The following is a 17,933-nucleotide window of genomic DNA, read 5'->3' as shown; positions in this document are numbered from 1 at the left end:
TCGTCGTAATTTAGCGATTTAAAGCATTTCTACATCGGTCTTATGCCAGAAGACAGCTTTCTGGTCCATCCAACGAAAATTTACAAACGCTGTTTTTTATTGTAGCAGACGAACAGTCGATCGGATCATCCGATCGAAAGCAATCATCGTCGCTTATTAAGACATTGTTAACGGTAATTCTAAAACTAGGATAAACCGATTATTAATCACTATTTAGGACACAAGACAATTGAACGCATGTAGAGAGGGGTAAATTCTTTAACACAACTGACGTTACATGGAACATAAATGATAAACGACAACGGCAACCTAGCTTTTAACGCTAAGACAATCTGTCACATTGAGTTCTAATTGTATTTAAATGAAATTCATTTGATAAATCGTGTTCATTTTACCAATCATGTAACTTAATGGGGGCGAATAACACGTCAGGTACTTGTACAGGTATGTTCTGAATCAGTACGTATTTCTACATCCTGCCTATATTTGCTCCAAGCTTATAGATTTCGATTGCGTCTCTCCATTAAGCAGCATTCATATTGCAATATTGATGGATACTATAAATGGCGAGCATTCACCTTGGCCGTTAAAGGCAATAACAATTGGCTTTAGTGTGATTACCCCAAAATATGAAATGGATATGTCTATCCATCCGAACTCGCGTGATTGCGGCCCTAAAGTGATCAATACTAGATGAGAAACCTTGAAGATGTTAGTTAGAATAGACGCTGTACGAAAATTTAAACGAAAATCCAATAAACTAATAATCAAAGCCAATATTTACTGGTGGTAGGACCTCTTGTGAGTCCGCGCGGGTGGGTACCACCACCCTGCCTATTTCTGCCGTGAAGCAGTAATGCGTTTCGGTTTGAAAGGTAGGGCAGCCGTTGTAACTATACTGAGACCATAGAACATATATCTCAAGGTGGGTGGCGCATTTACGTTGTAGATGTCTATGGGCTCCAGTAACCACTTATCACCAGGAGGGCTGTGAGCTACATCGTCCGCCCATCTAAGCAATAAATATATATATATTCACATTCATATCAGCGGATTCCAAATTATGAAAATTTAAAATTATGTTAAACCATAAAATAATACCGAAATCGTACCGGATTTATAATGTACCTTAACGAATTTCGCACTTGGAAACAGAAACTTGATCTAGTTAAGGTCACATTCTGTTAAAGTCACGACCGATGGTCATTTTAAACTGACCTATTTGGGTACTGAATTGTTTTTTGCTCTTAAGTACCTAATAAAATGAGCGTATATTCTTTTTTTTTCGTAAAAGTTTAATTTTTGGTTGAAGCATACTTTTAAAATACGTATGTTATTAACGGATGATTCACTTTTTTAGGTATTTTGATGTTAGATAAATATAAATAGTCAAATCACTCAGGCTAAACTGGGTAAGTTAGGGACGCAAAGCCTAAAGATATCAGCTTATGAACCACCACATTGAGACATCACCAGGTAGACCGTGAGCTTGTCCATACTACTAAGCAATAAAAAAACTGTATATGAAAAAACGCTTGTGTTGGTTGTCAGAGCGTATTACATCGCATCTGTTTCAATCGTAAAAGTCACACATATTATGGATTCGAATCCCAAAAACACATTATTGTAAACTATAATATCAAAAGTACCTTGGAAATAATTCAAATTTATGTTCTATAATTAGAGGCTTACCCTTTAGGTCTGTTGCAACTTGTTTGTTTAATACATCAATAACCTCTAAATAGGTATAAGATATTTATCAAAACTTCTTGATTTCAATTCACTGTCATCATTAAAAGTGAAAATCATAAAATGGTACAGATCACATTTTGAATTATTTTTTTAAGTTATTCAAGACGTCATTTGAACAATTTCAGTTCAATAAAGAATAACGTCGAACCTTAAATTTAATTGGGAAATGTAAGGTCAGTAGAAGACGTAACAGGAAATGAACTCTGATATTACCGATCAATTTTCATGGTGCCTTTCAAGAACAGAATCCACATGTGAACGTACCTTTTGAGAAACACAATACTCGTAATTATTTAATATCAATAAACCGTTTTTATGTGTAAAATTACGGACTTTACAACGTCTGCGTGTTTTGCATCACCTTTAAAATTTCGATTACCATTTTATTAATCGTTTATAGACATCATCCTGTATAAGGGGACTTATTCAAATAACTAAATGATGCACTCACGAAATCTGCCAATAAATTTTACAGCTATAATTATTGGAACGGGTTCTTAAATGATTTTATGGGAATTCCAAATATTAAATTCGATTTTTCTACGAAATCATGTTGCGTTTTCTTATCCTTTAGGCCACGCTGACTTAGATTAGTCAAAATGGGCGGGATTCACGTTATATGATAACTATGAACGTTAATAACGACTCAATACCAGGATGGCCCTGAGCCCCTCTGCTAATGAGCAACAATTAGAGGGTAGATAAATAATTTAAGTTTATTACTCAGCACTTATTGTCAAGGAAGTCGTATAATGAGGCGGGGATGGAAAACCTTGTGGATAATAATCAATTATGTTCATTAATTTAATTTTTTTTTATTACTCAGGTGTATCGCTGCCTCTGTCAACGCCTCATCTGCCGGAGCCGTCGCTGGCCATCCGTGCGGCGGCACACTTGTCTCTGCCAGCCGACCATGACTTCGTGACCAGTATGCTGGCAGCCTGGGGGCAATTTCTTATCGACGATCTCGTTGAAACTTCTAATGGCGATAAGGTACTTTAAATTTTCATACTGCCTTAAAAAATGACTACAACCTACTCAGCGAATGTTTGTCAAGAAAATAAATAATTAGAAAACAATGAAGGTCATCAAATAGTAATGTACGCTTTGTACCGATAAGTATTTTAGTTTATAGCACCATCAGTTCTTCTTCATCTTCATCGCTTCCTCATTACTGAGGGTCGTGACTACCTTGGTCCAGTTTTTGCATGAGCTTCCTCCAATATTGCCTGATTTCGGCCTCCTTAATGGGGCCCGGGACGCTGGTGTTTGTGGCCTCCTTGACAATGTCCGTCCACCTGGTTGGCAATCTTCCTCGACTTCTCTTTCCTTCCACGTGACCTACAATTATAAATTTTTCCAAGTTGTTAGGATTTCGCAAATCTTTCCTGGTTCATTTTTTTTATTCTACTTCAGCATTTAATACAAAGTCCAACCGAGCTAATCTCAAACACACCTCATCACTCTCGCAGGTCAATTCATTTCATTAAAATTTAATATATCAATACATGTAAGGTCAAACCATTCAAATCTATAATCTATTTTATTGAAGCACAATTCAAAATTAAATTACTCTTATGTGTTTGTGCCTTGGAGATTCACACGTCCCGTAGAAGGCCAACGGACGTATGCTTTTTATTGAGAAGAACCGACAGTGTCGCAATAAACACATCCGATGTTAATAATCGCACCTAATGATCCGAGTACCTCGTCTTGAACTTGACCTTAAACCATTATTAGGCTTTAAACAATCATAGAAAATACATATGTTTTAACATTTAAGTGGCAAATACTGTGGCTAATGAGGAGTAATTTTAGATGATTGAGGCTTTTAATTTTTCGGCATATTATTGTAATATAGAATACATAATGATATTACAAAAAAAAACGTTTTGTGTTACGCTATGGCTTGTGATCGGCAACATGTGACCTATCACGCGAAATTAAATTAAAATGTTTGGAAAACATTTACTACCGCAATGGGAACCTTGCGAATTTTATCCAAGAAACTATTTCACGTGACTATTATTATTTAGAGATAATCCAAAATTCGTTTTGTACGTTTTATTACGGTCCAATTTTTTGCGTTACTTTGCGTACAGATATACTCTTTAATAAATAAAAAATATTAACGGGTATCTGATGAAATGATATGGTTTTAAACGTGTAAAATTTATACCACATATCTACATTAGTTTCGTAATATTCGTGATAGTTCGCGAGGTCGCTTATAGAAAGGTTACGTGGCACAGTGAAAGCGATGAAGCAATGAAAGGTAATCTTAGTTCCTTGCGGACTTGTGCCATCAGAGCTACGCACAGGTAATAGTGACACGGTAAACGCTGGTGTAAGTGCGAACGAATATGTTTTTTAAATTGAACGCCCCTAAACTAGGGTTGTCTCTTGTATTATGAGTATCGGAAACCGAGGCAAGAGCAAGTAAAGTTGTTAAAGAAACGTCTCGCTGTTATCTTATTCGAAATTTTATTAAATTTACCAGTATCCTACTCTATCTTAGCATACGAGCATGTTGTTCTTAAAACAGGAATGCAAAATCACTTTTAGACCAAAATCCATTTAAAACGTTGACTGCCGGGCCATGTTTGTGGGACTTTCACTCCGTATGATACCTGATAAGAAGAACGCAGGTTTGACTGCAAAATCACAGAATGGGGTCGCGCATGAGGTTTTTTAAGCCGCGTAACGCAGTCAACGTGTTAAGCGTAATATTTCATGTAATTTTCCCAACCAGTATTAATTAAGAAATAAAAATAATTTGTGTAGGAACCTCCAATACATTTTTGAAACTTAGTAATGATCGATGATGATCGATGATGATCGGTAATGATCGGTAATGATCGATGATGATACCACTTGTATTATTGTTTTTCCTTAATTACGAAGACAGAATATTTGCATTTTATATAATAATATCGAAATACACACATGTACCGAATTGGGAATCATTTTTCTTTAAATAAAGTAATCTGTTAGTAAATGCGATTCGATTGAAATTCGACCACAATTCTAACTATTTGTATTTCTTCTTCCATAGAAATCTCCATAGTCCAAATCTGCATTTGCATTAGATCCGTGAAACCATTTTCACCGATCCACCCGTAAATATATTATAATAATCAATAATTATTATTAATTTGGATTCGCATCGTTCGATTTTCTATGTTTTCAACTGTATGGAACAGAGTTTTTACTATTCAATAAAATTGTTGGTTGCGCTATGGACTAGGTACTACTGAACGGACATCTTAAAACCAAATGACCGTGAACGTGTCCACTCATTTACATCAGTAAAACAATAATAACACACCTACATACATACATACATCTAAAACGTACCTTCGTGAAAGTTATTTCGGCACAACTTCTCAACAACAATCGTGATGTTGTACTGTTGGCCATTGTTTGCGTGATGCTGACATGATTCACAAAATTAGAGTTTGTCTCTAAAATTGCTGTCTAAGTAATCCAATTTACGAGTACAAATCTTCTCTAATACAACAAATGTGACCTCGTTCGTTTGTACTATTTGTTCGCGCATCGTTTATGCGGACTTTAAAAAATCAGAGTCTACCTGGAGTTAAGTGGAAAAAAAACGATTAGTTCGTCACCTGTTATACCCCGACGAATAAAAAAGAGAACGGATAGAATGAGAATAAATTAACAAACAAGCACAACATAAGATATTCATCTTATTAAAGTATGTATTTCATTGCAATTCTTTTGAATTCGCTATCAGTTATCAATGATTATTGCAGAAATTCAGAACGCCGTATCCAACAACTTAACGTTCAAACTCTATTAAAAAATATAAGGCCTAAAAAATATTTGTTCGATTTTCGAATGTGATAAATATCCCTATAAAATTGTCATAAATAGTTTTTTTTTTTTTTTTTTTTTTTTATTGCTTAGATGGGTGGACGAGCTCACAGCCCACCTGGTGTTAAGTGGTTACTGGAGCCCATAGACATCCACAACGTAAATGCGCCACCCACCTTGAGATATAAGTTCTAAGGTCTCAAGTATAGTTACAACGGCTGCCCCACCCTTCAAACCGAAACGCATTACTGCTTCACGGCAGAAATAGGCAGGGTGGTGGTACCCACCCGCGCGGACTCCCAAGAGGTCCTACCACCAGTATTTACGCAAATTATAATTTTGCGGGTATGATTTTTATTACACGATGTTATTCCTTCATCGTGGAAGTCAATCGTGAACATTTGTTGAGTACGTATTTCATTAGAAAAATTGGTACCCGCCTGCGGGATTCGAACACCGGTGCATCGCTTCAACACGAATGCACCGGACATCTTATCCGTTAGGCCACGACGACCACAGTTTTATATCAATCGAATTTACATAATTTATCTTAATGTCGTCGTCGTAATCAACATGATGTGTGATCAGACCACACATATTTGTCGCTTATAGGCGTAGGATCCGTATATCCTCATTAAGTTTCGATTTCAGAATTGACGCATTCCCCACAATACCAGAACCAGTGCGCAATACACTGGTTCTTTATTTATTCAGACGACCATACCTTAGGTACCATACCTTAGGTAGATTGCACAAAGTGGGAATGAGTTGCTCGCTCCGGGCATTTCAATATTGCTATAATTGTTACGTTATAATACTCACTGTAAAAATGAATATTTAAAAAAAAAAAAAATATTTAAAAAAAAAAAACATGCCCGCTGAATTTCTTGCCAGTTCTTCTCAGGACGGAGGCTAGTTTTTGTGAATTGGCGGTAATTCTTTTTGACGTTCAACAAGTATGTTCTTTCATTTATGTTGAATTTTTTTATTTATTTGATTTGATTTGATTTGTACACATAAGTGTGACAAAGCCAATTATTGTCTATAGTTCCATTTTTAATTTTGTTTATTAGCATTCGTTACTATTTTATAAAATCAGCAACTACTATAATACTAGTATCTATTATCTACAACTAGTATATTAGAAGTACGTTACGTTATAACATTGTTATCTAGAAGTCGTAGTGGCCTAAAGGATAAGACTATGCCGGAGTTAAATTCCGCAGGCAAATACCAAGTTTCTTAGTGAAATAGGTATTTAACTCATATTCACGAATTGTAATTTTAATATTTGAACTTTTGCATTTGTGAACTTTCTAGATACTCGTACTTACAACATGAGGTCAAGGATGGATTTGTTTGGCGTCGTGTCTTGTTTTGTTTTTAAAATTAACCAACCACTGTAGTAGTAGGTATTTTAAATTAAATTTGTTTTTATTTTAGATTAAAGTTAGCTGAATGTGTATTGTGGATTTTGTTCAAAACTAAAAAATCAACTGTATGATGATTCTTGTTATTTACACACATAACATATCACACATACCTATCCCACGAAAATGGCTTACTTACTACACGATTAACTTTCAATATGAAGTAATGGCTGATTTTATTTCAGGACTGCGGCAATTCCTATTGCGAGTACATACGCTCTGCGCCAACGAGAGACATCGGTTCATGTGGCTTTGGTATGTTTATCACAGACATATTATTCAAAAAATTATAGTTATGTATATACTAACTCAATCGTACTATATCAGCGGTCGGGGAACCGGGGTAAATTACCCCAAATGGGGTAAAATGAAATTTTGGGGGTTAAAAATGAAACTTTTTTGAGTAAAAAATATATATTTAAGTGAAGCTTCTTTAGAATCGTTAAATTTTTAGTTATTGTTTTCTTTTCAAGTTTATAATGGGGGCTATAATATGAAAGATACTAAAAAAAGAAGCGATTTCGTTTTTTTTTGTTCTTCGCCATGGGGTAATATCAACTTACACAAAAATATTTTGGGGTAATAATTAAAAAAGTTCCCCGACCGCTTTACTATATGTATCTACTAATTAGTTATGCTATACATTGGAGGCGGAGAAACAGCACTGGAACACAACGAGAGATTCAAGCTACGCGATATAGTTTTTTTTTTTTTATTGCCTTTGTAGGCAGACGAGCATACGGCCCACCTGATGGTGAGTGGTTACCGTCCCGTCGCCCATGGACTTCAGCAATGCCAAGGGCAGAGCCAAGCCGCTGCCTACCGCTTAATACTCTCCACAAGCCTCGTTTGAAGAAGGACAGGTCATAGCGCTCGGGAAACACCGTGGAGGGGAGCTCATTCCATAGCCGGATGGTACGTGGCAAAAAACACCTCTGGAAACGCACTGTCTATAAAAACATGTTATATTGTTAAAATATGTTATTTATGTATTTCCCGTGTCCTTTCCCGTCGAAGTAGAAGTCATGACCCGGACCTTTGCAAATTAGTCGAATTTTAAACTAGACTCGAGTAATAAATAGTGAATAAGTCGATTGCCGTAATGAAAATATGAATATATGTAGTTTTTTTTACTGCCCTTGTAGACAGATGACGGCCCTTGATGGTGAGTGGTTAAACTCATGGACGTCAGTAATACCTAGCCTAGCTGCTGTCTATTACTGTATTTAAAATTAACGTAGTCTGATAATTTTCATCGAACGAAATTAGGTAGTTTTTTATAATATTACTTTACTTAGGTTAGCCCAAGGCCCATCTTATAGACACCATTACTAAAGTAGGTAGCTTCGCTGTCCTTGGCTGATGATCATTAGTGACGGTAACTATTCACCATCACACGGACTGTGACCCGACTACATGAGGGTAATTAGTAAAAGGATTTCATTAGAATTTTATATATACAATTACGCTTACGTTCGGGACACGTCAGTTTGAAATCGAATTAAAAGTGTTTTACTATAAAGACTGATGTCAACCGTCTCTTAACAGTCCGTAATGTGACTTTAAAAATATAGGTATAAGTAAGGATATACGTCAAGAGGCACGTACTGTTACCACCGCACCGCGAGGCTACAATGAAGTAATTAAATCTGTTCCGGAATGTCACAAATATGCGCGATAAACATTATTTCCGGGAAGTATAATATAAGCTTCACTCAATAAAATCAGATACTCAACCAAACTTTTCAATTCTTCCTGATATATATTTTGACTTGGGATTATGAATGTTGTACAACGTATGTCGTGAGCACAGGTTGAGAGGTTATGGCTATTTCTGCCGCGAAGCTATCGCGCGTTTCGTGCTAGATTGGACGTCGATATTCATGCCATAATGCATGTGACCTCGCAACAAGCTCGTTACCAAATACAAACCAAATCGGGCGTGTCTCGTTCAGATATTATACACGAATTATCTTTTACTAGAATTATAATGTACTGAATGTAATTGAGAGGCGAAACCGGTCGCTGTGCTATTATGATTTTTACATTTAATTGGCCATATTTGTTTTAATCACTACAAAAAAATCATATCCTCAATCGCTATTTTCCTTTACTCTGTGAATGATATTGAAAAACGAAAAATACAACGTCACTTGAATCATCTCAATTCAGCTAAAATATGTTATCATGTAAAAATCATATCAACACCATTGATTCAGAACAAAACAAACAAACGGCCGTCTGGTGTAATGGTAAGTGACATGGTCACTACACAAGGGGGTCGCGGGTTCGAATCCCGCCAAGGGAAGATATAAGTATGATAAATATAAATGTCTTTTCCAGGGTTAGGGATGTATATTAAATATATCTATGTGTATAATAAAAATCTTACATTTATATCCGTTATCTGGTACCTGTAACACAAGTTCTTTACGAACATATCACGGGACCAGTTTAAAAAAAAAAAAGTATTAATTTAATTAAATGCGGTGTTTCCCGATACAAGCGGTCTTTCCACTTAAAAAGCTGGCTCCAGTATACTATTCTACTTGTAATTTGTCTTAGAATGAAATGAACAATTGTCATTTTAATAAAATATTTAGACCTGGCCCACGAGACTACCACCGTGTGGCATGTTGATTATTCTGATAATTATGTTGGTGCACGGTTTGATAGCGAAATGTTTCGACCCTCACCTTAAGAAACTTTCTTTATCCAACCGGGTTAGGGACGTTGTACAGAAAGCAGTTAACCTTGATACAGGGCGTATTAATTCCTATCCTATATACATAAAAATAAATTTCTGTTCGTTAGTCTCGCTAAAGCTCGAGAACGGCTGGACCGATTTGGCTAATTTTGGTCTTGAATTATTTATGAAAGTCCAGAGAAGGTTTAAAATGTTGATGAATATGAAAATGCTCGGAATTAAATTAAAATAACAATTTTGTTTTTCCTTTGATGTGTCCCCCGTCGGACGGATTCCTTTTGTTTGTTTTAAGTTTATTTTAAACAAAAGTTTAGGTCTTTTGTTTATCGATTAATGGCACTACGAAGTCTGCCGGGTCAGCTAGTAATGTATACAAATATTTTATCCACAGCATTCTGATTATAAACTTTGTTCTCAGAGCACCGCGAACAGATGAACTTGGCTACGTCTTTCCTCGACGGTTCCGCGTTATACGGAAGCTCGGAGAAGGAACTGCGGTCGCTACGTCTATACGACGCTGGGAAAGTTGATATAGCCTCGTGCAGAAAGTGAGTACAACATTTTTTTGTGTTAATACGTACATATAAATTGAAAGAAAAACTCGTATGCGATTGATAGGGGTTATGGTTAGGGTATGGTTATTACAACATGAACACATCTGGCCAGAATTAGTTAGTATAGTTGTAAGGAACGTTGTGTACAAATTCAGCACTTTGTCTTGTTTAGTCATGCGCACATACCTTATGTTGCAAGCCATATTTTGTTTCTTTTTACTTGTGTTTTTTATGTATCTTTTTAGCTGGTGATGTGTTTTGTCGGTTTTGTGTTGTTCTATTGCTAATTCAGCTTACAACTTCGGTGTCAGATGCCTATAGAAAATTTACACACCTACATCCATTTAATAAAAATACCAGAAATTCTGTGCTGAAAATATGTCCTAACTAGCTGACCCGGCAGACTTCGTAGTGCCTCAATCGATAAAGAAAAGACCTAAACTTTTGTATAAAATAAACTTAAAACAAACAAAAGGAATCCGTCCGACGGGGGACACATCAAAAGAAAAACAAAATTGTTATTTTTATTTAATTCCGAACATTTTCATATTTATCTACCTTTTAAACCTTCTCTGGACTTTCCACAAATAATTCAAGACCAAAATTAGCCAAATCGGTCCAGCGGTTCTCGAGCTTTAGCGAGACTAACGAACAGCAATTCATTTTTATCTATATAGAAGATATCAAGTACAAACGATCTCAAATTCGCTAATATTACTTTACTGCACTGTCAAAATCAAACAGGCAGCCAGACAGAAAGAGAAACATTCGAAAATACAACAATATATAAAGCATAAATCAATTTCGTTATTAACCAAACAATTATATGTTACATGTATACATAAAGTTTAAAAGGTAATTAAATTGAGGAAACAACGTTGTATCATATTGCATCACAGTCGTTTTATTAAGGAAATCTTCTCATACAATACTGATTCTCAGATATTATTGAAACACCACATTAATGTGTGAATTATTCTCATAATCACATTTAACAACGACATCGACTCATATTGCTTTTTTTCAATTATTAGAATATAATGTTCCCAGAAACACCAATGAATGACTTTCACTAAAGCTTAACTTAACTGATTAATTACACAGCATTTCCTAGAAAATCCAACGTCATTTTTTATCCAAAAATAAAATATTAAATTTTATGTACCTACACGGTTGGTAAGATTCTTATATTACATTGCAGACAGAAAGATGTTACTTTTGACGATTGTAAAATTAGCAAAATTGCCAGTAAGTTACAATTGTGCTTCAGAAACATAATACTTTATTAGAATTAAAAAACCCAAAACAAATAAGAAAAAACAACAACATTACAATATTTTATGATAATAGTCTATAGTCAATGTTATATATATTTAAACTTTTTTTTTTATTGCTTAGATGGGTGGACGAGCTCGCAGCCAACCTGGTGTTAAGTGGTTACTGGAGCTCATAGACATCTACAACGTAAATGTGCCACCGACCTTGAAATATAAGTTCTAAGGTCTCAGTATGGTTACAACCACAACGGCTGCCCCACCCTTCAAATCGAAACGCATTACTGCAAACATTGCAAATCACTTTGTAATTACGATTTACAACTAAACAAAACGCGGATATCGTATCGTGTGATGAATCATGTGAATTTGCGAAACTAATCAGCATGTTGGTTTTAGTCATCATCGAAAATCTCAGAATTCAAAATAAACAAATACGGCCTTTACATTGGGTTGACTCGTCGCTTTAACAACATACCTATGTAAAAATGATAATTGTTTCACGTTACGCTCATCTTAATGTGAACGGAAAATAAAATTCACAGTTGTGTGACGCTTTTCGTGGTCATGCAAGGCGGCAAACGCACCGGCAGGCTGTTTTTAAATTCATATACGTTGAATCATTTATAAAAAAATTAGTGATTCTATCGTAAATTTTACAATGGAACCAATCCCGACGATTGAGCGCCTTGGTACTGTTCCATTATGACTAATTAATTACACTTGCGATTCACGTGACTCTAAGCATTTGGCTCATCTGATAGTGGGTTACCGTCATGATAATCGCCTTATCGTTGCCGCCGCTGACTACTCCCCGAATTCTGATCACGCAGGAGCCAGTCACTGTCGACGCCCTAGACACGTCCTTACGGATCCATCAGATCCAATAACCTTTGCATTAGACGCCTTCAGCTCTAACATTAGGAGCAGGCTTAGGAGCCCCGGTAACCGTACTCGTCGAACTCGACAAAGAGGTCGACGTGAAACCTAACCCATGCATCAGCTCACTGAGTTTCTCGTCGGATCTTCTCGGCGGGTCGCTATTCCGATCCGGTAGTAGATTCATTCGCGAAGCAGTTGCTCTTGAGTTGTTAGGTCTCCTTCGGAGGCGCTCGGGTAGCTGTTAGCAAATCCCACCTCTTCTGGCTGAGCCCTTGCTCGCCCACCTGTCTTGGTGAAACTGGAAAGGCCTCGAGGCCACCAGTAATCCTTCAATCATAAAAAAAAAAAAAAATAGTGGATTGAATGGGCAGGGTATAATACACATAAAACAGATGGCCGCTGGGGCCAAAAAGTTCTAGAGTGATGAATGTGTACCGAAAGACGTAGCGTGGGAAAGCCTCCCACAAGTTGGACCGACGACCTGTAGAAGGTCGCGGGTATCCGCTGGGTGGAGGCATGTAGGCAGTGCAGGACTAGTCATTGTGGCGAGGTTTGGAGGAGGCCTATTTTCCTCAATATACGTCTGTGGGTTGAAAGATAGACAAAACATATCAAGAGCCCTTATTTACCATTGAAAAGTTCAGAAGTACCTATAGCGATTAACCGCGACCGCGAATGAACAATATAAAACAATTGAAAAAATTATATACATCAAAATAAATTATTATTTCATTAATTAAATAAATCTGGTATTGATTCTAAAAACAGTTTATCAATATCGATATTTTAGAATGTTAATAATAAAAATGATTTAAATGAATGGTACGGTTCATTCACCTTTAAATTAATAAACGCTACAAATAATCTCCTGCGTTTAATAACTACTCGTATAAAAGGCATCAGTTGTTTCATTAATCTTAAATAATTTCCATTTTTCATAACAATGTGTACCATCTGTTCGTATCAATCCATGCTGTACGACATGAAGTTATTGTATGCAAATTATGAACTACTTAACCTTGCAATGATATGCATTCTCACGTACAGATTCCAATCTTTAACATATTTACATCAGTGTTTACCGAGTTAATAAATGCTTTTGTTTTCGTTGCCTATTCAAAGACATGTACACATACACAATTGTGCTCCTGTTTTACATATATAATTGAAAACGATTTTAAATCACCAACATTCGGGCGGCCATTATATTGAAGTAGAAAATAAAAATTGTTTCGACAGTTACTATAACCAAATTTAAAAACACGATGTAATCGTGTATCGCTTTCAAAACAGTACAAGATAATTTTAAAGGATCCACAGAGGTTCTGGTAATTGACTTTCTTAATCGATGTTTCGATCGATCGAAATAGTCCGCAAAAAATACGCTTACAACTTCCTTGTCACCAAAGAATACTTGAAATTACCGTCACTTAACCTTCGTACAAACAAAGTAGTAAGACAAGTCTACATATTTTTTTATTTACATCCAATTTAAAAAAAAAAGTATCAAATGGCTATTGACTTTAATATCTGCAGAAAATAGTCATAAACGATCTCTTTTTTGAAACAAAATCAGATAGCATCCCAAAAAAAATAAAAAAATCTAACTAACACATGACGCGAATTATACTTCTAACGATTCGAACTAGTAATTCTTCATTTTGCATTTACTACAACTTAATTTGAATATTGACTTAAAAAGTAATATATACAATTATTTATGACTAATAGGCATCATACTTTTTTATTCATTACAGTTTCCATTTGTCTGATCTGATCAATGATTCGTTACCCCAAATACTATATTTAAGTATTACTAATTAATTATTAGTAACTAGCTAACCCGGCAGACTTCGTAGTGCCTCATACGATAAGTAAAGGACCTATACTTTTGTATAAAATAAACTTAAAACAAACAAAAAGAATCGGTCCGACGGAGGACACATCAAAGGAAAAACAAAATTGTTTTTTTTTTTATTTCCGTACATTTTCATATTTATCTACCTTTTAAACCTTCTCTGGACTTTCACAAATAATTCAAGACCAAAATTAGCCAAATCGGTTCGGCCGTTCTCGAGTTTTAGCGAGACTAACGAACAGCAATTCATTTTTATATATAGAGATTTTCATATTTATCTACCTTTTAAACCTTCTCTGGACTTCCACAAATAATCCAAGACCAAAATTAGCCAAATCGGTTCAGCCGTTCTCGAGTTTTAGCGAGACTAACGAACAGCAATTCATTTTTATATATAGAGATTTTCATATAAAATTATATAGTTTACATGGCTTCAACACGATAGAAGAGGAACAAACGTGCTGTAAGTTGGGATCAACTACTCCGCGTCTTTTATTGACCTGTCAATTTTATATTATTATATATAAACTTTATATTATATTTTTATTGCTAAAACAATTTTGAATGGATTGTAAACTTTCAGATGCAACATTCAAACACCGACAGCGCCTCTGTACAAAGCTCTTTTATCGGAGCACAACCGCATCGCCGGACAACTATACTCTTTGAATCCCTTCTGGGACGACACCACCTTGTTCTTGGAGACGAGACGTGCTATGGCCGCTATCATTCAGCATATCACCTACAATGAGTTCTTGCCGGTATTACTAGGCGAGGTACGATGCGTTTTCATCAATAATTTATCATTTTTTATCAAAAAAGTGTGTTAAATAATTATAGTAATGTTAAATGAGTTAAAAGGTAGGCAGCGACTTGACTGGTAGGCAGCATCTTGGCTGGTAGGCTGCGTCTTAGCTGGTAGGCAGCGGCTTGGCTGGTAGAAAGCGTCTTAGCTGGTAGGCAACGGCTTGGCTGGTAGGCAGCGTCTTAGCTGGTAGGCAGCGGCTTTTTTTTTTTTTTTTTTTTTTTTTTTTTTTTTTTTTTTTTTTTTTTTTTTTTTTTTTTTTTTTTTTTTTTTTTTTTTTTTTTTTTTTTATTGCTTAGATGGGTGGACGAGCTCACAGCCCACCTGTTGTTAAGTGGTTACTGGAGCCCATAGACATCTACAACGTAAATGCGCCACCCACCTTGAGATATAAGTTGTAAGGTCTCAGTATAGTTACAACGGCTGCCCCAGCCTTCAAACCGAAACGCATTACTGCTTCACGGCAGAAATAGGCAGGGCGGTGGTACCTACCCGTGCGGACTCACAAGAGGTCCTACCACCAGTAATAGGTAGGCTATACCTGTAGTATGCTATGGCCGCTATCATTCAGCATATCACCTACAATGAGTTCTTGCCGGTATTACTAGGCGAGGTACGATGCGTTTTCATCAATAATTTATCATTTTTTATCAAAAAAGTGTGTTAAATAATTATAGTAATGTTAAATGAGTTAAAAGGTAGGCAGCGACTTGACTGGTAGGCAGCATCTTGGCTGGTAGGCTGCGTCTTAGCTGGTAGGCAGCGGCTTGGCTGGTAGAAAGCATCTTAGCTGGTAGGCAGCGTCTTAGCTGGTAGGCAGCGGCCTGGCTGGTAGGCAGCGGCAGCTACTTGGCTCTGCCCCTGACATTGCTGAAATCCATGGGCGACCGTAATCACTCACCATCAGGTGGGCCGTAAGCTCGTCAGCCTATAGCCTCGGGCAATAAAAATAAAAAAGGTTGCTTATAAAAAACTTTTTTATCAGACAACGAAACAAATTAATATTATGTAACAAAACTGTATAAAGTAATTTAAATTATTTTCATTACCGTCCCGTAGGTACGTACGTAATACTTGAGAGCTACGAAAGTGAAACGTGATTTTTAGTGTCTAATCTGATGTTCAGGTGGGAATGGCCAAAGCAGAATTGAAATTGACTTCCCTCGGATTTTGGCGAGGCTACTCAAGTGCCAACCGCGCAGGAATCTACACGGAACTTGTGGCGGTAGCGCCTATTTTCAAGGCGATGATGAATCAAAAATTGGTAAGTAGATCACTTCCTGTGTTAATCATCTTCGAATTCTAAAGAAAAACTCGCGTAAATCGATTGATAATCACTGAATCGTAGTACATCTACCGTACAGCAGTAATGCGTTTCAGTTTGAAAGGTGGGACAGCCTTTGTAAGCATACTGAGACCTTAGAACTTATATCTCAAGGTGGGGGCGCATTTATGTTGTAGATGTCTATGGACTCCAGTAACCACTTAACACCAGGTGGGCTGTGAGCTCGTCCATCAATCTAAGCAATAAAAAAGAACATGATCATCAATTATTTTATTGTTTTTGTATCTGATTTGAAATACAAATTTACCATATCACAATACTCGTTATGATAGTTAAAACAATAATAATTTAAGAAATCATATTTGAGAATTTTTTTTTTATAGAAACAATTAATTGTACTACTCATACATCATAATTACATTTCAGGTCAACACTACGATCTCTCTTGAGCATTTAATCCACACCAGCGCCCAACACGTCTCAAGATTCCCTCCCTCAACACAATGGGACCTGAACAGATCAAGAGATCACGGTGTTGCCCCATATTTGAGAGCCTTAAAAATGTGCGAACCGACAGCTGCTGTGAAGACATTCGGAGACTTGGAGAAAATGGGATTTGATCAGACCCAGCAAGAGATGATGGCTGATTTGTACAGGTACTTTTAATTTGTTAGTGAAAATTAATGAAATTAGTTTCAAGATAAGAAAAAAAAATTCATAATGAGTTTTTGTATACACAATCACAGTTCAATTAAAACATAAATCGAGAATAGTTTTATTGAATTGTGCTTTTGGAAGCGCTTTTAAATCATTATGACCACTGAGTAAATACATAAATTTGTTCCAAATTTACATGCATCGTAACATAGATATTTGATCATATGTTCCATCAGTGTTATTGCGTCGAGAACAACTTCAAATTTGTTTTTAGTATATACCGAAAATAATTCATTTTCCCCCGTCTACAGGAACGCTGAAGACATGGAATTAATGATAGGAGGCGCAATGGAAAAACCGGCGTCCGGTGCTGTCGTGGGCTCAACACTCGCTTGTGTATTAGCGTTGCAGTTTGCCAACATGAAGAAAAGCGACAGGTAATTTCAATAGCTGTTGGTAAGACATGTTGTAGACCAATACAGCGCTGCACAAGTTATCTATAGCAAAAAGCTCTTTTTGTTATTGTCAGTCAGCAATGCCAGGGGTAGAGCCAAGCCGCTGCCAACAAAATAATAATAATATTGCGTCCCAGTTTGATAGCAGTAGTGAATGGCTGTTACTATGATGCTGGTTATAATTAACATCAAGTGGACTCAAGCATGCATACAAAAACAATAGCACACGAAATCTGGAAACATTTCAAAAATATACTGAATATTTAACAAAAGTTACTGATTATTATTTTTCTTACTGGTGGTAGGACCTCTTGTGAATCCGCGCGAGTAGGTAACATCTCCCTGCCTATTTCTGCCATGAAGCAGTAATGCGTTTCGGTTTGAAGGGCGGGGCAGCCGTTGTAACTATGCTGAGACCTTAGAACTGATATCTCAAG

At 36.3% G+C, this 17,933-nt stretch overlaps 1 protein-coding gene across 1 annotated transcript in view; it reads left to right on the top strand.

The window, feature by feature from the left end:
* LOC114240650 (heme peroxidase 2) overlaps positions 1-17,933 on the top strand; it is a 60,206-nt gene that overhangs the window by 31,132 nt on the left and 11,141 nt on the right. Inside the window, exons 4-10 of the mRNA XM_089734405.1 lie at positions 2,579-2,745; positions 7,205-7,274; positions 10,145-10,274; positions 14,878-15,070; positions 16,226-16,363; positions 16,811-17,040; positions 17,353-17,478. Of these exons, the coding sequence (XP_089590531.1) occupies positions 2,579-2,745; positions 7,205-7,274; positions 10,145-10,274; positions 14,878-15,070; positions 16,226-16,363; positions 16,811-17,040; positions 17,353-17,478 (1,054 nt within the window). The remainder of the gene's footprint in view (positions 1-2,578; positions 2,746-7,204; positions 7,275-10,144; positions 10,275-14,877; positions 15,071-16,225; positions 16,364-16,810; positions 17,041-17,352; positions 17,479-17,933) is intronic.

The sequence above is a fragment of the Bombyx mandarina genome, chromosome 17 (genome assembly GCF_030267445.1).
Source record: "Bombyx mandarina strain Sakado chromosome 17, ASM3026744v2".
NCBI lineage: Eukaryota > Metazoa > Arthropoda > Insecta > Lepidoptera > Bombycidae > Bombyx > Bombyx mandarina.
The sequence above is the reverse complement of the archived record's forward strand: the minus strand, read 5'-3'. Positions and strand labels throughout refer to the sequence as shown.